General features: G+C 40.5%; 5 protein-coding genes across 5 annotated transcripts; 2 read left to right on the forward strand and 3 right to left on the reverse strand.

Moving 5' to 3' along the window:
• Positions 1 to 54: 54 nt before the first annotated feature.
• LOC145696933 (uncharacterized) lies at positions 55 to 1395 on the reverse strand. The gene is made up of 3 exons (XM_081774092.1): positions 813 to 1395; positions 676 to 772; positions 55 to 629 (listed from the first exon to the last, which is right to left on the reverse strand). Exons 1-3 carry the CDS (start codon positions 1362 to 1364, stop codon positions 469 to 471), a joined length of 810 nt encoding a protein of 269 aa, XP_081630218.1. The 5' UTR covers positions 1365 to 1395; the 3' UTR covers positions 55 to 468.
• Positions 268 to 4588, forward strand: LOC145697187 (solute carrier family 7 member 14-like). The gene is made up of 13 exons (XM_081774391.1): positions 268 to 458; positions 1527 to 1735; positions 1903 to 2135; positions 2287 to 2625; positions 2741 to 2797; positions 2945 to 3070; positions 3117 to 3261; positions 3302 to 3510; positions 3552 to 3804; positions 3849 to 3981; positions 4023 to 4150; positions 4214 to 4338; positions 4381 to 4588. The coding sequence occupies exons 1-13, from the start codon at positions 418 to 420 to the stop codon at positions 4426 to 4428; spliced, it is 2046 nt and encodes a 681-aa protein (XP_081630517.1). The 5' UTR covers positions 268 to 417; the 3' UTR covers positions 4429 to 4588.
• A 3638-nt stretch (positions 4589 to 8226) lies between these two features.
• LOC145710372 (cryptochrome-2-like) lies at positions 8227 to 10315 on the reverse strand. The gene has a single exon (XM_081788116.1). The coding sequence runs from the start codon at positions 10114 to 10116 to the stop codon at positions 8398 to 8400; it is 1719 nt and encodes a 572-aa protein (XP_081644242.1). The 5' UTR covers positions 10117 to 10315; the 3' UTR covers positions 8227 to 8397.
• A 1306-nt stretch (positions 10316 to 11621) lies between these two features.
• On the reverse strand, positions 11622 to 12943 carry LOC145698007 (2,4-dienoyl-CoA reductase [(3E)-enoyl-CoA-producing], mitochondrial-like). Its single transcript, XM_081775216.1, has 5 exons — positions 12554 to 12943; positions 12349 to 12483; positions 12091 to 12301; positions 11814 to 12046; positions 11622 to 11701 (listed from the first exon to the last, which is right to left on the reverse strand). The coding sequence occupies exons 1-5, from the start codon at positions 12860 to 12862 to the stop codon at positions 11630 to 11632; spliced, it is 960 nt and encodes a 319-aa protein (XP_081631342.1). The 5' UTR covers positions 12863 to 12943; the 3' UTR covers positions 11622 to 11629.
• Positions 12944 to 17777: 4834 nt separating this feature from the next.
• On the forward strand, positions 17778 to 23854 carry LOC145695654 (voltage-gated inwardly rectifying potassium channel KCNH6-like). The gene is made up of 14 exons (XM_081772656.1): positions 17778 to 17898; positions 18285 to 18386; positions 21386 to 21532; positions 21571 to 21725; positions 21765 to 21914; positions 21957 to 22163; positions 22221 to 22331; positions 22376 to 22491; positions 22534 to 22843; positions 22882 to 23024; positions 23066 to 23256; positions 23300 to 23393; positions 23432 to 23597; positions 23641 to 23854. The coding sequence occupies exons 1-14, from the start codon at positions 17794 to 17796 to the stop codon at positions 23732 to 23734; spliced, it is 2091 nt and encodes a 696-aa protein (XP_081628782.1). The 5' UTR covers positions 17778 to 17793; the 3' UTR covers positions 23735 to 23854.
• The last annotated feature ends 770 nt before the right edge of the window (positions 23855 to 24624 follow it).

The raw sequence follows: 24624 nt of genomic DNA on the forward strand, positions 1-24624 counted from the left end.
AAATATTTTCACTAATAAATTAAAGGAAATGGTCTTTGTTTTAACAACTTTACATTCAAATAAAGTGATTTCTGTATATTAATTTATAAAAATTTATTGCATATATATTGAATAAATAGAGTGCATAATGCAATTTGTAAACATGCAGAAGGTGTTCTACTGCATCAGTATCGAACGCTTTCGCTGAGTAGTCACCTGATCGAAAATCAATAAGAAGGAGGTTGTCTTCTCTATACGGGCACAGAGCCGACGCCGGCTCTTTTTCGGAACACGGCTGCGGCGAGAAAGAATAAGAAATACAAGCAGATTAATCAAGCACCTCTTTTTTCGACGCTAAAATGGCCTGAAACAAGCCAATTACGACAGCTAAGAGCTCGATTTGAATAAGGAAGAGCGGGATAATTGAAGAGACAGAGAATGTTTTCGGACTACGCGTCAATTAAAGACAAGTGCACAAGGTAAGCAAATCTAGTTTAGCAAAGTCACATTCCAAGTGATATTCCCGGATCCGATTTTATGAACCGTTATCGACTCCCATCTTCCGACCGAGACACTTGTCTCATTTGAAATCTCGTATTTTCCTTTTGCGGCTTGTTGAACCACTCTTGCATCAAATCGAACTCCTCCATCTATGAATTAAAATATCCACAACATCTTCTAAAGTTTAAGATGTACCTTTATTACGTATCCTAAGTGAAGAAGTTCCTCTATCACTTTTGAGTTCTAGCTCCCAGCCTTGAGCCTGGATATTCAGGTCTTGATTACCGGGAAACTAAGATTCAATAATTATAAATAATTTTTGAAAAACCTACCCTAAAATTAACCCGTAGCTGACCCATTGAAATCATCTTTAGAATGTTTTTCACGTCACTTTTGAACATAGGACGTCTTAGATCCTCTTCTGTAAAATGGTCGGCTCCGTTCTTCGGTCCAAGGTCTCTGACCATCTTTGCGAGTTCAGAATCAGGATTAGGCTGGTTTTCTAGGGATGGAACAATCCCATTTCTATTAGTGGCTGAGTTATCGAGAAGTTGCTTTACCGATAACTTAGTATCTTCAAGTTGGGACTGGAGTAGCTGAATGAGTTTGCCCTGCGTTTCAACTTGTCCAAAGATTTGGGTTGTTTGATGTATCTTTTTTTCTAGTTCAGATGTTCGAGTGATTGATTTCTGTAGTTCAATTTTCGTGGCCAAGTTCGACTTTTCCATCACAGCAACTCTTGCTTGCAAGTTTTCTAACAGTTCAAGTGATCTGTTATTATCTTCCGGGAACTGCATCCCATCGATGTTTTGATTTTGACGGTCACATCCGCGATAATCACTTAAAAACGACTCGGAGTATACTCCGGATTCTCGTTCAGACATTTTTCTCTGCAGTTAAATTAGATGGTTTTGACGAAACTCGAATTTCTGGAGTAAAAAATCAACAAGAAGTGACTTTGTAAAAGTCAAGCATATTTGAACTTTACGTCAATCTATTCTTCATAACTTCCTAAATCTTTCGATGGTCTCACACTCATTTTGTAGGAAAAAAGACATTTCCCAAGTCACTGGCTCTGCTGGCGATAAAATCAGCCTCAAGAAACTCCTCACAACCCTGGATTTGACTTCGCTCGGTGTTGGAAGCTGTAATGGAACAGGAATGTACGTGGTTGCCGGGCTGATCGCCAAAGAACTCGCTGGTCCGGGTGTCGTCTTTTCGTTTCTCATCGCTGGCTTAGCCTCGCTGCTTTCAGGTTTGTCTATCTTGCTTATCATCGCTAAGTAATTTGGGCCCCCAATTTGGGGGGATTATTTTCGATACCCAAAAATCATCAGTTTTTCAAATCGCTATTGGCGATCAACTTAGCATCGATTCAAAATCTTCTTCTGACAGTCCAATTTCCAAATTATGTCAATTTAGGCATCTGTTATGCAGAGTTCGGCGTGCGTGTGCCAAAAACATCTGGCTCTGCATATACTTACAGTTATGTGACGATAGGCGAGTGTACTGCATTTTTCATCGGTTGGAACTTGATCCTCGAGTATCTTATTGGAACTGCTTCTGGTGCTTCAGCGCTGAGTTCGATGCTCGACTCGTTGTCTAATCGAGCTATTTCTAAGTGGTCTTTGGAGAATTTGGGAAAACTTCACGGAGTCTGGCAGAGTCCCGACGAGGAAAGGGCTTGTTTGTCTGTCTATACAGTGGTTGCATTAATCAATTATGCGTAGCGGTGTGAAAGGGTTGTCTTATTTTTCGCAACAGCGAAAATAGGAAAGCGTACGCATATTTCAAGCCCGAATGAAGGTCTCGTACCCAGACTTGGTCGCCATGGGCATTTGCATGGTAATGGTGATGATCGTTGGAGCTGGACTGAAGAACTCGATGCTTTTGAACAACCTTCTCAACGCTGCTAACATTGTCGTCTGGGCGGTCATCATGGTTGGAGGCTTGTTTACTCTCAATGCAGAAAACTGGAACCTGAGTCCTCCAAATGGCACGGATGCTTCCTCAGCTGAGATCAAAAAGTACGGAGATGGTGGATTCTTGCCATACGGCTGGGAAGGTGTCATGCGAGGAGCAGCAACAGCTTTTTACGCTTATATTGGCTTCGACATCATTGCAACTACTGGAGAAGAGTGCAAAAAGGAACCGAGTTGAAGATTTTTTTTAAATAAGGAGCTTGGTTTATCTTTTATTGGGGCGTCCTAAATACTGTTTTATGGGCGCACTGACAGTAAAATAGTTTACAACTCGGTGCAAGCCACATAAATCGATTCCGAAGGCGATTGTTTCCTCGCTAGTCATCTGTTTAGTGGTGAGTTTAGCAGTTTTGTATTTGATGAGCTTAAAACCGTAAACATCAAATTGTATCGAAAAATAAATTTCTTATAAATCTACGAACTTTTGACGATTTTTACGTATTGACAACGTTCTTCTGATTGTTATGATTCTGTTTTTCTAGTGCTACATCTCCACCGCCATGATGCTAACTCTGGTCGACAAATACTGGGAAATCGACTCAGAAGCTCCCTTGACCGAAATGTTTGACCGCTGTGAAGGAGATACGTGCCACCCATTTATGAAAAAGGTAAAAACAGTCACTGGTGATTAGGCTAACTCCTCTTTGTCTTTAGGCTAAATATTTGATCAGTGTGGGTTCATTTTGTGCCCTAACTGCTTCACTTCTTGGATCGTTGTTTCCCATGCCACGAATTATTTACGCGATGGCGTCTGATGGCTTGCTCTTTCACTTCTTGAGCGTTATCTTTCCCCCAACTGGTTTGTACTAGCGTAATGAATAAATAATTATCGAAATAAGGAACACCCTTGATTGCAACTATCATCGCCGGATTGTTCGCATCAGTTCTGGCGTTGGTCGTGTCTCTTCGAGATCTGATAGAAATGATGTCCATCGGAACACTTTTGGCTTATACACTCGTGGCAGTCTCGGTTCTTGTTCTGAGATACCAACCAACTATTACCTTGGACAGAAGTTTGGCCGATGAAGATGACGAAGAGTATCAACAGGTACGTTTTTATGACATCAATTCTTGTGACAATCTTTCTAGAGAGAAGCAAACAGAGCATTTGATATGGACGATCGCTCTGTTCTCGTTGAGGACTCTCGCCCGACACCTGGTTACGGAACTGTAGTTGAAGGAGAAGAGCCACCACCGAGAAAACCATGCTTCCTCGACCCACTGACAGATCGCCTTGCTCCAGCTATTCATTTCGGAAAAGTAACATTCGGTCTTCCAGTGGAGACTGACAAGCCCACGGAAGAAACAGGAAAAATTGCTTACAAGAAAGTCATTCACTTCGGTTCGTACTCTTCCTTGATTTCTAAGAACTAATTTTTTCCAAAGTTATTTACACTTTTATTTACAACGTGTTTCATGTTGTGAAGCTTCCATTTTGGATGAAAGCAGTTGGCTTTCTTCCTTCCACTGCGGTGCTGCTTTACTTGATGCTCAAAATTGCTCAGCTTCCACCTAACAGGTTAATTTTACCTCGCCAACGGGTTTCAACACTGTCTTTAGGACAAAACTTCCCTTCATGGTTCCTTTTGTTCCCCTCCTGCCTATGTCAGCTATTCTCGCAAACATCTTTCTGATGTGCAGACTTTCAACTCTTACGTGGATACGATTCACCATTTGGTGCATTATCGGTGAGTTTTCTCTGTCCATATAATATGGACCATATTATCATTCTTGCTAATTTTAATATTTAGGCGCTGTTATTTATTTTGGATACGGAATGAGGTTTTCTAATTTGGAGCTGCGAGCTCATCAGCCCGCCACTTATAAAGTTGGACTTGACCTGGATTCTGACTTTGATCCTAATTTCCAGACACAGGTAATCATCGACTATCAAAGAGTTGACTCAATTCTTCATTAGCCAAAGACGAAGAAGGGTGGTTACTCGGAGTTCCACAACGAGGAATAACTTCTGTATCATTTTGTATTTCAACAACTGTACCAAGACCTTGTCGATGCCATATTTTTCGTATCATATCCATACTCTAGTTTAATATCCATATTATATTATTATTTGAAGTTCTCAATCACTGCTCGCTACAATCATCTTCAATCGGTGAAGTGCAATAAAACTGATTAAAAATCTCAAAACCATCTTTTCATTCAAACAAGTGTTTATTTCTGAAACTGTTCTTCGAGCGACTTCAGGAGAAGAATCGTATTTCCTCGGCGAATTCGCTTGAAAAAGAGGTTAAATTAAGGCTCAGTTCGAAAAAAGGGGTTCTTACATCTCTGGTCATTGACTGGTAGACAACTGGTTTCTTTTCGATGGATTGAGAGTTAGAACGTTCATGTTTACCTTCTAGCTTCTTCAGTATTGATGGAAAACAGGTTAAATTTCTACTCTTGACTTCAGGGGTAATTTTGGTATAAATAATATCCGATCACGTTCCTTCAACGATTCATATCGTTCAACCCGACGGGCGAGATCGTTAGGGTCAGCCTTTGGAATCATCTCTCGGAGAATTCGATACTAAAAGTGCGCTTAAGACACGACAGCCGCTTATTTCAACTTTTTCCAACGAAAAGGGAGTCGTTGGAAAAATTTGTTTACCTGACTGAGTGTCCGAGTAGCTTCGCGATCGATTCGCTGGATGTTTTCACGTAGTCGAACGATCTCACCTTCGTAAATATCCTTTTCATTTTGCATTCTGTCCAACTTATCGCTCAAGTTCTTAAAAATATGATGAAGAAGATCTCGGGCATCTTACTTTCCGGTCTTCTTCAAGCTCGGAGATGAGATTATTCTGCACTTGAAAGTGCCTTTTTGTTTGAGAAATTTCTTCTCGTTTGAAGATCTTTGATTTTTCCTCTTCGTCGGCTACGATCTTCAAAAAGGATAGAGTAGATTCTAACGGTAATTCTAGATTTCTAAGACAATCCCCTCCTTGAGCCGCTCCACCTGAGGAGACGGAGGCGCCTCCATCATCACTGATAAGAGCTAAAACAACGTGATAATTATTATGTCTAAGTTCCGAAAGAGTAGGAAAAACTCTTATCATCCCTTTCGCGCTACCTTATAATTCTGGATTAAGTCAACCACTCGTTTCGCTTCGGAAGAATTCTTCGCAGTGAGGCTCTTCTCCCGCCCGCTCCTAAATCTTGTTGTAATTACAGATTTCATGATCGTCGCTAGAGACCGAAGTTTAATTGTTATTTTCTTGTCGACTTGCGCGGCTGAGCGAATCTCCGCCCATCGGAAGCTGGGATTGATGACTAAGTTCGTAGGGACTAGGTTCGTGGGACTAGGTTCGTAGGTGGTTATGCCAAAGTATGCAAGATGGGGTATGGTTTCCTTTCTATAAGGAACAATGTGGTGCGACTAGGTTCGTGGGACTAGGTTCGTAGGGGTGCTAGGTTCGTGGGTTTTGAAAATGATATTTTCTATAAGTATTATAAAAATTATAAATTTTTTTATAAGGAACAATTGAGTGCGACTAGGTTCGTGGGACTAGGTTCGTGAGTTTTGAAATTTTTTTATAAGGAACAATTGAGTGCGACTAGGTTCGTGGGACTAGGTTCGTGAGTTTTGAAATTTTTTCATAAGGAACAATTGAGTGCGACTAGGTTCGTGGGACTAGGTTCGTGGGTTTTGAAATTTTTTATAAGAAAAAGGAGGGTGGGACTAGGTTCGTGGGACTAGGTTCGTGGGTTTTGAAATTTTTTTATAAGGAAAAGGAGGGTGCGACTAGGTTCGTGGGACTAGGTTCGTGGGTTTTGAAATTTTTTTATAAGGAAAAGGGGGTGCGACTAGGTTCGTGGGACTAGGTTCGTGAAGACTAGGTTCGTGAAGACTAGGTTCGTGAAGACTAGGTTCGTGGGACTAGGTTCGTGAAGATTAGGTTCGTGAAGACTAGGTTCGTGAGACTAGGTTCGTGGGACTAAGTTCGTGGGTTTTGAAATTTTTTTTTATAAGGAACAATTGAGTGCGAATAGGTTCGTGGGACTAGGTTCGTGGGTTGTAAAATTGGGTAAAGTTGAATGGTAAAAAAATGACTTCCCCACCCCCCACCCCCCCCCCCAAAATAAGCCGCTAGGCTCTTTAACTGAATTTCTATGTTAGCGCTGAATAACAATGGTTGCCTTAGAAGAGTTGGTGATAACTATAACGGAAATATTTAGCAAGATAATTTTTTGAAACACGATTCTAGTCCCACGAACCTAGTCGCACTACACTTTTCCTTATAAAAAAATTTCAAAACCCACGAACCTAGTCCCACGAACCTAGTCGCACCCCACTTTTCCTTATAAAAAATTTCAAAACCCACGAACTTAGTCCCACGAACCTAGTCGCCCCCTCCTTTTCCTTATTAAAAAAATTCAAAACCCACGAACCTAGTCCCACGAACCTAGTCGCACATAATTTCTCCTTATAGAATAAAAATAATTACCAATTAAAAACTCACGAACCTAGTCCCACGAACCTAGTCGCACATATTTTTTCCTTATAGAATAAAAATTCTAACCAATCAAAAACCCCCGAACCTATATTTAGATAACAATATTATAATATATGATCATATATTTACAATACATATTTATAAATATATATATACTTATAAATAGCACTTAATCATTATAAATAAAAATATACATATAAAATCAAAAACTCACGAACCTAGTCCCACGAACCACGTTTTCCAGCCAGCCACCCACGAACCTAGTCCCACGAACCTAGTCCCCACGAACTTAGTCATCCCACACCGGAAGCTCTCCTCATCCTTGAAATCAGCTGTGCTCAGCGTTATCGAGCTCGGGCTGACGCTAAGTAATTTGTGGGGCTCAAACTTGGTGCCGATTTCAAAGAGCGCAGTTCCGTATCCACGCACATCACGTTCTGCTGTTTTCAAGTAAAACATCATCGCGTCTTCTCTTTATTTCGGGCTCATTTCCGTGGTGCGAAAGAAAATCAAATTAATTTATCTGAACTTTATTCAGCCCGGAACTGAGCATAGTCCCGCGTTCTTTATGCATCTTCTTGACTTTTTCTTCCAAGATCGATTTTGGAAACCCAGTCGAGTTGAGAAAGCTCTCCGGAAAAAGCTCCTCGATTTTCAAATAGCGATCTTAATTACCTTTTTTATTCGAAAAAGCTACTCTCTTACCAAGGAAAGAGTCATGAATCTCCGGTAAAAATGGACCGAATCGCTCTTGAGCTTGATATCCCGCTAGAGAGACAAGCGAGTCAACATCAGCATCATAGAATCCTGATAAAACCTTTGCCTTCGTATGCAAGTAGAAGAGACGAACAGTGATATCTTGAATTAGATCTGTTTTATGTTCTAAAATAACTTCTTGAAAGAAAAACTGAATGATGACGTAACATGTCCTTCAACCCTCAGCGGGTAAATTTTCACATCAAAGCTCAATTCGACGGGTTCCGTATTGAAGGGCACTTGAAGACCGAGTTTCTTCTTGTTCTTGACCCACACTTTGTGCCCATCAAAATCAGTACCCGAAAGTCCAAACCACCAAGTTTCCTCTACGCCTAATGCGGCAACCACTTCATCGAATATTTGCTGGCCTGTTACAGCGTAAGGAACGGCAATTTCAAATCTTGTGACGGCGGTTTCTACTGCGATTACTACAGAGGTCTTCTGCAACTTTTAAAAACCTTTGAGAGTCTTAAATGCTTCAGTATCATACCTGGGCTTTTCTCTTAGTCTGCAAGCATTCCATGATCTATTTCTAATGCTCTGTCAAGACAAAAATGATGCGCGATTCCATGTGAACGGGAGTTTTAAGTAGTTTCATTAATTTTGTTATTTTTGGCGAAGGGTTTATTATTTTTCGTCAGAAAAGTAGCAAAGTGGCAGAAATCAAACAGCGGAGGGTAGTATTTACAGTATTTTGACGATGTGATAGGTAAGAGGATAAATTAGTGGCTCCAGTTATTTTGGACTTTTTGGAGAAAGTGGAGATAGGTTTCGCGATCCATCGTCGATTTCTGATCTTCCCATAAATTGGGCTCAAGATTCAATGGCGTCATTTTTGTCTTCTCTCGACCGAGTTTGTCGAGACGGGAGAGGAGTTTGCCGCTTGATCTTTTTAGCGTCTCGTAGTATTTTGCTTGAGAACGTCTGTGAGAAATCTTGTGTTGAACAATTAGAGAAACGTAATCAGCAGGAGTTTGTGTGGTCCAAGGCTCGTGGATTTGCTCATCAGTAAGTTCTCTTACTTCGGGGACCCATTTTCTGATGTATTCCGCGTCGACTTTTGGACATTTGTGAGCCACGTCGTTTTCACACCACGCACCAGTTCCGCTTGCCCAGGCGGCATAGCCCTTCGCAAGTGGCAGATCTAAGAGGCAGAATTCTGACATAAACTGAACAGCAATATCCGGAGTTTGCCAGAGAACACCTCGGGTAAGGAACCAAAGAACTGCTTGACGGAGAGTTGGAGCGACCCAGCCTTCTGTTCGGAATTGACGCATGACCGCATCAACCCACGGGAAACCAGTATTTCCTTCGAGCCAGGTACGGATTCGAGCTTCGTCACAGTCGAAATTCACGTCAAGATTGAGATCTTCGCCAGGGACGACAGCAAGGTTATAGAGGAAATCGCGGTGGAGCGATGAAAAATGAAGCTTGAGAGTTGCTTTTTCTCCGAAAATCTCTTCGTAGACTCTGTTCACGTCGTGATAAACCTGGCGGACGGACAGACAGCCTTGGACGATGTACGGAGTGACAGCACGGAGATCCGGGACAGCTTGCGTCTCGCGGTTGATCAACCAATGTCGCAGGGAAGACATGAAACGTGCGCGCGCTTCTGTCTCACCGCCGGCCCAAGGAAAGTCCAGATCTTTTTTGGCGAGAATTTCGTTTTGCGGTGCTTCATCGTGGTCTTCTGAAACTGAGCACATGACAATGTCACTTTCTGGCACGGAGATTGGCTTTTCTGGTTCAGGAAGTTGCGAGGCAACTCCGACAAAGCTGGGGAAAGTAAGTGGGGGCATGCCGCCGGCTGCTTTTATTATTTCGCGTGGAGGGTACAAGCACTGCGGCGCATCTCGGTAAACAACTTCCACTCCATGTCGAAGAGCAAGAGACACAATGGCTCTGTCTCGTCGACGCATTTCAGTACAACCGGGATGTGCAGAAAAACCAAGACGGACGACGTTCCAGTCCGAAAATATCTGCGGAAGTCGTTCAGAAGGCTGGCCTGAGAGAACATGAAGACGGGAACCGAGCTTTTTCAATTGCTCGTCAAGATCTGACAGAGCAGATTTGATAAATTTCCACCGTGGGCTGGATTCGTTGATAAATCGCTCGTCAAGGAAGTAGCAAAATCGGACTGCCTTGCAATCTTTCATCGCTGCTTTTAGCCCGAGGTTGTCATTCAGCCTGAGTGCAGCTTCGGTAAACCAAAATAATGTCACGTGTTCCGGGCTGCTGAGTCCGTCGATATCTGATCTGTCCGATCCAGTCGAGGCTGGCTCCGGGGTCGCGGAAGAATTGGATGATTTTATCTCGTCATTGGATTCTGTCGATTCTCTTTTGGATTCTTTCTGCGACTCTTTGCGCAAATCGGTGGCGGGTCGTTTTCTTTGGAGACGCATTGGCGATTCGCACCGCGATGTCGATTCTTCTTTTTCCATCGCTTTTTCTCTTTTTATAAATTTTTGCTCTTGGTAAAACTTTTGTTAAAAAAATTACAAAATATTTTTTCACGCTCTGGGTTAGACTACTGGAGCGAGGGTTTTAAGAAATGGGGAGTTCGGAGTAAGAGAGTTATGTAAGTTAAGATTGGCGATTGGCAGCCGCGAGCGGTCTTACGACACCACCGCCGAGTACCACACCGTTTGAAGGAGAGCGACGGCGCTCTATCCTGGTGCTCGGCCCATTGCGCCAAACACCACACCACCATAATTGGTGATGTAAGATCGGCAAGGCAACGCAAAGACCCAAAGGCGAAGGCCGTCTCACGTTTAGTGTAACGTGAAATCTTCGAAGTTATTTCGCAAAATGAAGAAAATTTTTAGTAGATTTCATGCTGCATCAAAGTCAGTTTTGATAATTTCCAGTGACGGGCAATAAATATTCGTTCGAGCTTTATTGCTGAAAGATGGGAATTTTCGAAAACATTTATTGAATTCTGACCGAAGGAGAAAAAAAAACGAAAAATAGTGGCTAAATGACCAAATTAATGAGGGAAGTTGCACTGAAAATAATGAATGTCTAACTGTGCTTTTTTAATCGACTGTGTTCTCGCAGTAAAAGTCGGCATATCCAGCCTGGATAATCCAGGTATCGATCCCTAAAATCCCTCTATCCCGAGACTTGATCGTTTGTAAAGCTTTTCGCTAGAGAATATGAGAACTTATTTTGGGCGGATGTGAGAGCTATTGGAAACAAATCGTTACGGAAATTGGGAGTCAAGTTCAAAGGGCGGAATGCGAGGGGGAACACGTTGCTGGAGGATTTTCCGCTTCAATGCGTAGATAGCCTCATGGACAGCTGCGACGCCAATGTCAAGGCCACGTGATGCACGGTGATTACTTACACTTGTACAAGAAATATTCCGAACTGAGACCTGTAACTTCGAAGCTTTATCAATGCATCATGAATTTCTACAAAAAGAAATATCATGTTGAATTTATCCTTATTAATTTATTCGTCGAATACATGAAATCATTTTCTCTCGAAAAGATCGTTGAAATTGCCATGTTTAATGTTTAACTTGCCATTGACATGAAACATTAAAACGTAACAACTAAGTTTTGCCGAGCATTTTAAACATATCATGCAGGTACAGACTTGGCATTATTACCTATTAGATAAACATGGATTCCTACTTATGAATCAAAACAAAAATGATGCCTTTACTTGCTGCTCGATTACTACGATCATTGTTTGATGATGAACAAGCGCCCGTTTAGTTGGGGTCTGCGGTAGTCGCGGGCAGATTGGTGGTGTCATTGGCGGTGTAGTGCGCTATCGACACTTTTTTCGCGCAGGGTGGTGCCCCGCTGCTCCACCGCCGCTGCTCAAGACTTCCAAGAAGGAGTCCTCCAAGGCCATGTGAGCGACTAGCCGCAATTATTTCGTCATATCAAAACCGCATCACATTTGATAAAACGGAAATAAAATCAACATAGAAAGCCTTTGAATTTATTTAGACTTGTTCTTTTGCTCAGCATGAGATTTCTTGATAAGCTTTGCCATCAGATCCCACTCTTCATCCTTAAAAATCTGCATTTAAAAAAGGCTAAAGCAAGCAGTGTGGAGAATTCAGTAGTACAGAATTGGGTTTTTCATCATTTTTCATTTTATAATTACACGATGCTTAACAAACCTTCACGCGTCTTAGCCCATTCATCTCCCCAGCAAGCGCGTTGAATTCCCCTCCATCAAACACCACGGTATCTCCACTAAGCCACGAGGCATAGTCTGACACCAGATATGTTGCCAAGTTAGCAATTTCTTCCACTTCGCCGAGTCTTCCCGTTGGGATTCCTTTTACTCCCTCGTTGATGAAATCACCAGTGGGATCGAGTCGCGAAAATGCTCCTTCCGTGTAAATCGGACCTAAAAATGGAACTGATGAATACTCTCTAAGAATCGAGTTTTACCTGGCGCAATGCAATTGAATCGCATTCCGTATCTTCCCCATTCTACGGCTAGTGATTGATGCAGAGTTTCAACTCCTGATTTCGCGCATGCTGACGGCACAACAAAGCCAGATCCGTATTTTGTATAATGTGTTGTTATCGCTAAGAAAACGCATGGCTTGTTCGCAGCAATCGCTCTTTTGCCAGTTTCTAGCGTAACATTTATAGAACCCTGAAAAATGGACGAACTAAACAGGACAATTACAGTAATTCTGTTACCTTGAGAACTATGTCGATAATTGAAGAAAACGCGTTGGTGGACAAACGTTCCGTCGGCGAGATGAAATTCCCAGCTGCGTTGTTGATCACAATATCGGGCACAGATGAATTGTCTACGATATGTTGTACGGCTTCCTTAATCAAAATACTCGTAACTTGCTAATCAAATTATGCAACAACCAGAAATCCGTGTTATGCCACAAACCTTTACTGCTACTGGGTCTCGAACATCGCAAGAAGTGAAAAGAACTTGATTCCCAGTCTTCTCCTCAATTTCTTCTGCTGCTGATTTCAACACAGCCTCCCGTCTTCCTGTGATAGCAACAGTAGCTCCAAGAGAAGAAAGTGCAGTAGCCATTCCTTTTCCGAGCCCAGTTCCACCACCAGTGATAAATGCTACTTTTCCGTCAAAAGTTCCTTCAGGAAGCATCACGTTTTTCTTGATCGGGAAGCTTGCCGCTTGTGGCATTTTTATGTAACTGCTGGAAGCCTTTCTCAGACTCCGTGCAAGCATGATGAGTTCTCTTGGTTCCTTTTCAAGAAGAAGAATAAGGACCAAAACGTGAATTGTTGTAAAACTTTTTTGTTCAAATATTAGACCAAGAGCTTGCAAGAGCCACACCCAGGGTCAGCATAGAGCAAAGGAGTGTTACTACGAGTCCTTGAAATTATGTTGTCTCTTTCCATTGTTACAACAAAAAATAGTATCTGTCAAATGACATGGAAACAGAAATAAGTAAGGGGCGATTTTGAGTACTCGCAAACAATCCTACAACCATCCTGCGACTCGTGTAGAAACGTCAATAAATACGTGCTTGACAATAGATAAGAGTCAACAATCTGTAGGAATCGACAGTTATTCTGTTGACCATTCGGCCAGTTCTTACTTAGGAACCAGAGAAAATGGCAGAGGACTCGATTAAAGTGGCCATCCGGCTACGGCCGTTCAATACGCGGGAAAAGAAACAACCTGGTGGGCCGAAGCTTGTTATTGGAATGGAAGGACCGAATCTTGTTATAAGCGAACCTTCAAAAAGGGACAAGGTGTTCAAATTCGATCATTGGTAAGAGTCAATGTCTAAAATCAACATACGAGTAATTTTGTAGTTTATGGTCGCATGATGGATTTAAAGAACAGCAAGGGGGATATTTTGCTCCATCAGGATTTAAGTCAAAATATGCCGATCAAAACTATGTTTATAAAGAATTGGGAGCACCCCTTCTCGAAAATGCTTTGAAAGGATTTAATTGTGCGATCTTTGCTTATGGTCAAACTGGATCAGGAAAGTCATACTCGATCTTCGGAAATGAGAAAAATAAGGGCATCATTCCTATGATCATAAATAACTTATATGAACATATAAACAAAACGCGATCAACTGGTGCTATCGATTTCTCTGTTCGTGTAACGATGCTTGAAATATACAATGAAGAAGTTCGCGATTTACTTTCTAAATCAGGGGAAAAGAAGAAATTACAAATACGGGAGAATAAGAAAGAATTCTTTGTTCCAGGTCTTCAAGACAAACCAGTTTTTTCATACGCTGATGTTGATTCGTGGCTAAAAATTGGCGAAAAAAACAGAACAATTGGAGCGACAAAAATGAATGAAACATCCAGTCGCGCGCATACTATTTTTACGATAAAAATAACCCAAAATGTGGTAGAAAGCGGAGACGTAAAGAATTCAGAAATGGTTTTGGTTGATCTTGCTGGCTCTGAACGCACTGGGAAAGCTGAAACTACAGGAATTCGACAAAAAGAAGGAATAGGCATCAATAAATCACTAACAACTCTTGGCTTAGTATTTCAAAGCTTATACGATATGCAGAAAGGTAAACCAAATGTCGTGATTCCTTGGCGTGATTCTTCCTTAACAAAACTTCTGAAAAAAGCGCTTTCTGGAAACTCTAAAACTGTTATGGTTGCCGCGATTTCACCAGATTTTAATAATTATGAAGAAACAATGAGCACACTCTGGTACGCTGATAAAGTAAAATCATTAAAAACAAAAGCTGTTGTGAATGTTCAAACCAGTCACCGTGCTGTTGATGAATTAGAACGAGAGCTTGCGCGGCTAAGACAAGAACAAGCAAATCAGCCGAAGATAGTTGAGGAGCAAATCATTAACCTATCCGACGAGGAAAGAAAAGAGCTTGAGGATGAAATCGAACGTCAGCGACAAGAGCTAGAAACACAGATTAAAAACACAGAAGCACGAATTAACGACCTAACTTCAGACTATGAAAAACGGCTCAAAAATCATCGAGCTGAGTCTGAGGCAAGAATCAAAGAGCTTGCCGACTTTGAACAGAAAAAACGCACGGAACCACACTTATGGAATCTTGCTAAAGACAGCAGAGAGACCGGAAATATTGTTTATTTTTTACATCGAGGTAGATTTCAAACTATGTCGGACTCTACTTTTTATTTTTTTTAAAGGAGTTACAATGGGTGGATCACAAGATAATAGCGGAATTCAACTAAAGTTTCCCGGAATTCGACCTCAGGAAATTGAAAAAAATATTTATTTCAATCAATTGATTATATTTGATTAAATCAATCAAAAAGCATATACGAATTACAAATACAAAGAACAAGCTCATCACTTTAGAATTCACTCAACAAGGACAACAATCAAGATTTCCTGTCCATATCAATGGCAAGTCAGTTTCAACCAAAGTCAAGCACACTTTGTATCATGGTGATCAGATCTCTTTTGGAATGGCACTTGTTTTCGTTCTTCATCACCCTCAAGACCTTGCCACAAGGATTGAAGAAGGAGAAAATGCAAATCGTATGAATTTTAGAGTTTTTAGTTAATATTTTGATATAAGGTGAACATAAAAGCTATGATGAAATCATGGAGGAAATCGCGGACTTTGGAGAACAGATAGAGAAGAATAAACAAACAATTGCTGACAGCAATGAGAGAATTCAACTTATGCAACAAGTTGCGAAGGCTAATTTTATCGGTCGAGAATTGTTCAAAAATGTCTTCTACGAAATTGTCTACCCATCAAAAAAATTAACTGATAATCCACATTGTGGCATCAAAAAAACATATATCTATGCACAAAATGATGATGGAGTTGGCTACTACCTCGAAAAAGAGAAGTTCGAAGATAATTTTGAGCACATGGAAGAAATGTACACTGATTTTCAAGAAGGAAAAGATGTCGACCTTGAGCCTGGAACGGATCCCTTCGTGAAAGATAGCCTTGCTTGTAATCTTGTGGGCATGGCTTCTATCAAATTAAACCCGATCGGATATGTTGGTGAAAAGTGGCAGTCGATAAAAATTAAAAATCTTTCCGGCGAAGACCTCGGAATCGGAGGAGTGAAGCATGGACCATGCGATGAAGTCGGAAACAGACAGGATGTTTTCCGAGGCCACGTGAATTATAGTGTTGAGTTCAATAAACTTCGATTCTCAAAGCTCAAGTAAATATCTTTTGATTCCGATTACTAATTCGATTATGTTTTTAGGCCTAAAACAACGGAAATTCGATTTGTTCTTCTTGACAAGGAAGAGAGAAAAACGAGGCCGAAGGCAAAGGAAATTCCTGACTTTGAAGGTGATAAGAAAATAGTACCTCTTGGTCCAGAAACAAAAAACCTGAGAGATCAACTTGCAGGAGGTACTCTTTGGATCCAGGTTCATGGAATTATCAAAGGAAGAGAAAGACTTGGCCGTGAGATGACTGGGTTGGAAGAACCTCAGGTTGATGAAGAAAAGGAAAACATGAGAGTACTTCTTGAAGAGTTGAAAATAAAAATTTCTGATCAAGATGGGCAAATAAATGATCAGCAGAAAATAATTGAAGATCAGAAACGTTCACAAGAAGAACAACAGCGGCGCATGAATGATCAACAGAGAATGCTCGACGAGCTGCTAACTGGACAAAAGAAAATGATGGAGGCTATTGAACGCGAAAAAGCTAACCCACCATCTCCACCGAAAAACTATGATTCTAAATTTGAAGCTATTAATAAAAGGCTTGATGATATCCCTCGTCAGCAAGCAAGTATTACCAATTTCAACCAAACGATCATTAATCGAATGCACCAGGACAATAGATACATCCACAACAAGTTAAACTTTCTCATTCAAGACCAAAAAATTTCAGGTTATGAGATTTATTCGTAAAATAAATCAAACCGTTCTAGTGGCAATGCGTAACGATGTGACTCGATTCATTTCAAGTACTCGAGGATGCCTTCAATGGCTGAACCCTGAATTCTTCCGAAAATTGATGCAGGAGATTTTGATGATCCACGCTAAGGTCGACAAGTTGCTCAAGTGCGCTTGCAAATGTGATGAAAAAGAAATCAAAGAAGTGGTCGCTGCGATCAACGGATTCACTTTTCCAGATATTGATTCAACAGAATCAATTGTTCTAGAGGTCTGGTTTTAATTATATTTTTCGGTAGATAATAATTTAGACACCGACGGTGGAAAACGAAGTGAAGACTGACCAAGAGAAGCTGAAAATACAGATTAATCAAGCAAATGGATACGAGCAAATGTCATATGAAGAACTTCGTCGAGCGCAAGAATCAGGTCATTCTGAAGTAACAACTGGCTTTACGACTTATGAGCAAATTCCAAATCCAACTCCTCGTCCAAAGAGTGCAAAAAAGGCAACGACTCATAAAGAGCCACAAAAAGCTTCGCCAAAAACGAAACCACTTGCGATCGAAACTGTACCAGATGAATCTCTTTCAAAAATAACTCCTGCTTACGAAAACATACCTCAGAGGCCTTCTTCGACGAAATCTTCTGAAAGCTCCCCGCCAAAAGATCCTTCGACTAAGGACAAAAAGGAAGACAAGAAGTCAAAGAAGAGCGACCCAACTAAAGAATCAAAGAAGAAGCCAAAAAGCGCCAGCAAAGAAAAAGACCTCCGAAGTTCTACTCGTGCCGTTTCCCCTCCCCCAAATCCTCCTCTTTCTACTGATCAACAAAATCCTCAATCAGAAGCCTGTGCTATTATGTAATCGCCTTCTTGATTCAGTAATTGAAAATAAAATTTATATTCTGTTTTGCTACCGAGTTGCCCTCTTCTTACATAAGACCATTGTAAATTGAAGAAGAGAATGTGCAGAGATAGAGGTAATTGTATTCAGTAATCTGAAGGGTCATAAACTTAATTCGTTTTCTGAAAGGTATGAAATTACCTTACAGTATTGATGAGCGGCCTTGGAGCGACACGTTCAATAAATTCAAACGACTAAGATAGAGGAATCTAAAAAAAAGCGAGAGAAAAACTTTTTCGACGAAAACAAAACCATTAGCTTTTGGTAATCCAATAATTCTGCAATAAACGATGACCTCGATGATCCCGTTTCCGTCAACTGGCGAGGTGGCGATCAGATGACCACCGAGACGATTTTTGCTTTTCAAGTTTTCCGTTTTGTTGCCCAGCGTGTCGCTGGATAGAGATGGTCGTCCCTGCGCAGATCCCAAAAACGCGCGTTTATCGCAAAGCTCGCGATTCTGATAAAGAAGTTGAAATTGAAGCAAAGCGAAATGCGAGAAATCGAGCAAGGAAATGATGATCACGTTTTCTTCACTTTTCTATCCTCTCTTCCAAATTAACCCCCCAGCGGATTATCCGGACTATAAGTAGTTCTCAATGAACGCAGTTATTCAATTTGAAATACAATATTCACGTGCTTATAAATGTCCCATTTGAAACCAAACGGCTTCTCTGCGTTTTTCGATTTTTTTGTCTTTGTTTTTGAATTCTGCGAATTTTTCATGAGAGGTAACGCTGTAAATAATGAAAGAGGGCTGAGAAAATTAGCTTTGACCGAGATGCCCGTCTCGTCTTTTTCCTCTTTTTTTTTTCTTTGAGAGTGAGTTTGAAAGAAAGTTCTTAGAGAGCCACTTGTCCGAAAGACTGGGAGCATGTGATCATCAGTATGGAATCAGCAAGCCAATGCCGGACGATGTTATACTAGAGAGGATCCGACGAGCTTCCGGAATCTCCGAAAACACGAAGCTCAACATGGAATACATGTTCAGAAAACGGGTAAGCGATAAAAAAAATTGTGTTTCTCGTTGACAATGAACCCATTCCCGAATTAAAAAGAGAGAATCAGAACATGTTAAATTACCGAGCAAAATGAATGTAAATGGGCTCTTTAAAATAAGCCAGAATCAACAGTTCTTTATTCAGAGAAAAAGGATCAAATGAGGGTGACAAGTAATTTTGATGAATTTCTGAAAAGGAATTCTTTCCCTTTTCCGAATATTCAAAATTTTTACACGCTTCCCATACAATCTGCAAGCGTAACGAGCAAACTCAATGATGTAAGTTATCAGTTGCAATTTCAATTGAAACTTGACCTTGTAATCGCTTAAATCAGCTCAGTCAATCAAACTTATCAGAGTACAACATAAAAGATGCGTTACAGTCAAAGCTGACTGTACTATCGTTCTGAGCGTCTTCATAAAGTGACAAGTTAATCAATTACCAATCTCTATCAGCCACCATAAAAAGCTTTGTGCGAGATGGAACCCGGGTTTTATTTTCTCGTCGAGATCATTTTCTTAATTCGCCCTAGCTGAAATAAAAAAAACAGCAAGTATCGAAATATTTTCACCTGATTTTTGCGGACAACAAAGAGAATCTTCTAAAATGCTCTTAACCTGATTACTCGGTCATAGTCTTAGTCGATAGCAAGATTCTGATCATCAGAATACATTTGCTTACCACGAAAAAACAATAAGCATCTCTCGTATTCTATTTTATCTATCTCGGCCCTAACGAAAATTAAAAATTAAGAGAGCGCGCAGATCGAATTTTTTCGCGTGTCTTCGTTCCTTTGAAATGGACGGAAGGGAAATTTAACTGGCTCAAGAGAGAACACAACGCAAGAAATAGTAGCCATGGGAAGAAGGCTTTTCAAGTGTAAAGGGTTGACGATGATCTGCTGGTTCTTGGCTTTAGAAATCTAGGAGCATAATTAATATTTGAAGGGTGGCAATTTTCGAGCAAAGAAATCTAGCAAAGGGATTCGGATGATTCAGTACCAGTCTGTTCAAGAATCGATAAACCGCTTTTATCAGTACCTAACGCAGCTCGATTCGCGCTCCTTATGCTCATCTTGAAAATAGACAATGAGTTTATTTAAAGAGTCGCTTACAGAATAGAGAGTTCACAAAAAGAGTCTTCGTTGATTTCATTTTTTGAATGACAGTCAGTCAAAATAGCAAATTCTTGTCCGTTGTCGACCCTTTTCAAAAGGGGATGATGGACGAGGATCGACTCGAAGCCATAGTCCACGAAAAGCAGCGCCTTCTTAGGCATAATCCCTCGCCTAACCCTCAGGTATTTTTCATCATTATTTCATGCCCAAGATCTCTAAGATCATCTGCCGTGGCTCAAGAACTCATTTATAAACGCCGTTCTGGCTTATTTTTTTGCTAATAATTAGAAATGATGAAGAGCACAAGGCAGATGCGAGTTCAAACAAAAATTATACCAGTGATTTTTTCTGCAAATTAAAAAATTTTTTACTGAACTCTTATTTTTGACCGGAATTGGTATTCCCCTCCCGATTTTCATGCCGATGATAGCATACAACCCAAAACGCCGCCTTGATGTAAGTTTTTTTTCTTTCAAAGAGGAAGTTTGTTAAAAAGTGTTAATTAATTCCGTTTCTTCATTTTCCATGTGCGAGCGAAGCTTTATCTTTATCAATAATTAACTTTTTTTTGCGTTTCAACAATATATCCAGCCACATTTGCGTATTCAATACACGATGAAATTTAACAATTAAACTCAAATCTATTTTTGATGAGAAAATAATTTTTATATAGAAAAAATATCATAACTTAGGGTTCATTAATTTTTGACAGTTCAAAGAAAATGAGAAAGAGAGGAGTTTTTCTTCGTAAAGAAGAACGATTAGCGGTAAAGTAACTTCAATCAATTGAGAGATTCATTTGAGTTCAAGAGCTCCACTTACTTTTTAATCAGAGGAATAGCGGTATATGAGCTCATTAGAGTGCAAATCTGCTTACAGTCTTGTCTACCTGCGATTGGACTTATCTCTAAGACCCTACAGTAGTTGTTTCAGAAACACAGTAAATTCCAATTGGCGATTTACAATCAGCAGAGCAGAATGCTAATTTGATTTTGTCGCAAATTCGCATCGACTCATTGACATATCAAGCAGCTAGTTTAATCCGACATGCCCTGAGGGATGTGCATTGTTCAGTAAGCCAAGTCGGCAATTACTCTTTGATCTCTCAATACAGACTTAGAGTCCAGAAAACTCGGTTTATCGGATTTTGGATTATTGGATCAGGGAAATCGAGAGAATCCCTCTGATGGGGAACGCGAATGCTGGGTACAAATCGAGACTCGATCGTAGAGAAAAAAGGTCGAAATTTTATCGTCTCGCCAAAATTCAGGTTTTCTTTCTTTTTCTTCAGTGCATGAGATACAGAAAAAATGGGAATAAGAGGCCATTTTATGCAAATAGAGGTAAAAATAGATTTTTATCATTAAAATCCGGAATCGAATTATATTAAATCAGCAAATCTAGCTTTATAAGATAAAATCCATAGAATAAACTTGATAGATTAAACCGTTTGACCCGTGTTAATTTATCAAAAAAGGTCAGTATTTGTCTTTTCGAAAGCAAATTATTTTCTTTCCCTCCCTTAGAGATTGAAAACATCGATCACCGAGCAATCACCTGGTTGGCGATTTCATTTTAATTAAAAAAAACGGGATTATTTTAAATCCCTTATTTCTGATTTTTGAGCTTGAGGATGTTTTCCAGTGGCTCATTACCAGAATCCAAAAAGCCAAGTCCAAAAGAGAGTGATTTTTCGACGCCTAAAAGGAGGAACCCGAGAAGGAGGGTTGTGAATATTCCGGCTTTGAATGAAATGAGCGCTTTGTCTAGAGAGAAAAGCTCAAAGTGCCATAACAAAGCTGTTTTCACGAGGCCAAGTCATCTGCAGGTCGAGACCTTTTCCCTCGATTTTCATAAGGTATTAACCTCTGCAATTAAGGTTCTATCGCTGGGCGCTGATGTCCTACCAGAGTACAAGCTTCAAAAGCCTCAAATTTCTCCATTCACGATTCTTCACTACTCGCCTTTCAAGGCAATATGGGACTGGGTCATACTGCTTCTGGTCATTTACACTGCCATCATTACAGTAAGCGCTTCGATCCGCCTTGATACTTGAGTTCTAAGCCTTTCATCGCCGTCTTCTATCTCAACCTGGATCACGAGAATATGCCCTGGCAAGCGATGAATTTGAATTATCTCAATGGCCTCAATAATCCGATCGTCATCATAGAGCTCATCGTCGATATTATGTTCATCATTGATATCGTGATCAACTTTAGGTTTGAAAGAACAACCATGAGGAATTAAAACCCTTCTAGGACAACATATGTTAATCAAAACGATGAAGTGATTTCCAATTCCTGGAAAATAGCAATCCATTATTTCAAAGGCTGGTTTCTGATCGACCTCGTCGCCGCGGTCCCTTTCGATCTTCTTGTTCAAAACCAGGATCAAGGAAGTGACTCGAGGTAGATTTTTCTTTCCAAGGCAAAGAATAAACCTTATTTCAGCCCCGAACAAACGACACTGATCATCACCCTTTTGAAAACTGCCCGTCTTTTGCGACTTGTCAGAGTAGCGCGCAAATTAGATCGCTACTCCGAATACGGTGCTGCCGTGCTATTCTTGCTGATGGCAGGATTTGCGCTGGTTGCGCACTGGCTGGCGTGCATTTGGTATGCAATCGCAAATGCCGAACGGCCTGGCTTGACAAATAGGTAGGTTTAGGTTGAAAAAGTTCATTTCTTTTTGACGTCAAATAATTTTAAAAATAGAATCGGCTGGCTCGATCAACTTGCGAACACAACGTTGCAGCCCTTCAATGACATCGTCGATCATACTGGGAAGATTTCGAATTCCTCTGGAGGACCTCCACTTAGCGACAGGTATCTCCACTCAAAACAGATCAAAGATAATCAAATGATCAAAGGTATATCACGGCTCTTTACTTCACGTTTTCTTCGTTGACTTCTGTTGGCTTTGGAAACGTCAGTCCGAACACGAACAATGAGAAAGTTTGTTCGGTCCTCATTATGCTCATTGGATGTGAGTTAATAATCCTTTTGCCGTGAAATGATGTTTTCTTAGCGTTGATGTACGCTTCCATCTTTGGAAACGTCTCGGCAATCATTCAACGACTCTATTCTGGAACCGCTCGGTATCATGCTCAGATGAACCGCGTTCGAGAGTTCATCCGATTCCACCAAATTCCGAATCCTCTCCGACAGCGACTAGAAGAGTACTTTCAACACGCATGGTCGTACACAAACGGAATCGACATGACAATGGTTCTCAAGGGATTTCCTGAATGTCTCCAGGCAGACATTGCTCTTCATTTGAATCGAAATTTGCTCAAAGGATGCGAGGCCTTTGCTGGCATGTCGCCTGGATGTCTTAGGTATAATTGATCATCGAGAGCCTATTTATACTTTTTAGGACCTTGTCACTGAAGTTTCGAACCACACATGCACCACCCGGCGATACTCTTGTGCATACAGGAGATGTTCTTACTGCGATTTACTTCATCTCAAGGGGGAGCTTGGAGATCTTGAAAGATGATCAAGTTGTGGCCATTCTTGGTAAATACTCACTTTCATCAAAAATTTAACCGTTTCTTTAGGAAAGAATGATACCTTCGGTGAAATAATGAAGAACAATATCAGAGGCAAATCAAGCTCCACTGTTCGAGCGCTGACTTATTGCGACCTTCATAAAATCCACGCGGACGACATTGCGAGCGTTCTGAATATGTATCCAGAACATGCTTGTGATTTCTGGGAGAACTTAGACCTGACTTACAATCTTCGAAAGGTAGAGTCAAATGATCATTCGAATGCGAAGGGATTAATTTCAGGACTCAACTGACCCATCGTTTCAATCAACTCCTGTCGGTTCACCAAAATCATCTGTTTATAACTTGATTAACAGCTCGATCGATATTGATAAAGGTGATAGAACTGAATTCTGCATTTTCTCATATGTTCAGATGATAAAATATCAATTACAGAGGAAGATGAGCCAGTGAAGAAAGTAACTGGAGAAGAAAAATACATAGAACTATCACCAAGCGTATCTGAAACCCCGCAAAAAGAAAACTCTGATACTCTTTCAACAAGAATTGCAGTCATTGAGGATAGACTTCAGCGACTTGAGTGAGTTCCCTTCGAATTATTACCTTGCTAATAGAAATTTTAGCTCGAAACTAAGCAGTGAGTTGAGCTCTATAAAACTGTTACTGCTTGAGCTCACTCAAAAAGAAGTGACAAAAAGTTCAGAAGAAAAAGGATAAAGCCTGCTTTGATCAAATAACGATTTTTAAATTATATTCATCAATTTTCGTTCACTGCCGATTTCTGTTTATAGTCTTGTTTATAAATTATTATTTTAATAAACTTTTGGTATGATAAAATCTGACTCATTTTCTTGACTTCCTGCCTGCTTCTTCTCGCAATAGTTCTCAAAAGGAAATCAGTGAGAGACTTTGAGCATGCCACATCAAGTGCCACAGTGTGGCGAAGGTAAATGATAATAGAAAAGCCAAAAAGTAAGCGCTAGGTTCTGGAGATTTCGACGAGGGATGGCTCTATTATTTGCCCGATAGAACTCATGGTACTGCATGGGTTTGCGAGGAAAATCGAGATGTCATTTTGGCGATCTTCTGGATTTCTTTAATCCAATTGATTTTCGCCTCGTTCTCGTTCTTGAGCTCTTTCTGGGATGAACAAGCGGATCTCTTCTCGGTAAAAATCAAATTTGAAATGATTCTTGAGCATAAAAGGATGATGACGTCTCAAGAACAGTTCACATGGAAGATCCAGAGATTGAAATCAGCACAACACAGACGAACATCAGCAATACTCCAGTTATCATTGTCAACCGAAGGCAACGGAAAATCGTTCAAATTTATCATCGCATTCATACCAGGTTATTTCCGCTTTGCAAAAAAATGCATCCAACGGTGTTTTTAGCTATGGCCCAAGAATTCATGAAGTCATAAATGTTATTGCTCCTATCCTTGGTATTTGCGCCATAAAAGGAACGGATGTTTGCCGATTTTTTAACTATTCAAGCGATTGATCTACTGAATTATATTCTAAAGCGGTCTTATAACATTCGTTGAAAGTGAACTCGCTAGAAATTCTTGAGGCTTTCTTTGTATTCACTCTATTTGCCCTATTT

Source organism: Oikopleura dioica, chromosome 1 (genome assembly GCF_907165135.1).
Source record: "Oikopleura dioica chromosome 1, OKI2018_I68_1.0, whole genome shotgun sequence".
Lineage (NCBI taxonomy): Eukaryota > Metazoa > Chordata > Appendicularia > Copelata > Oikopleuridae > Oikopleura > Oikopleura dioica.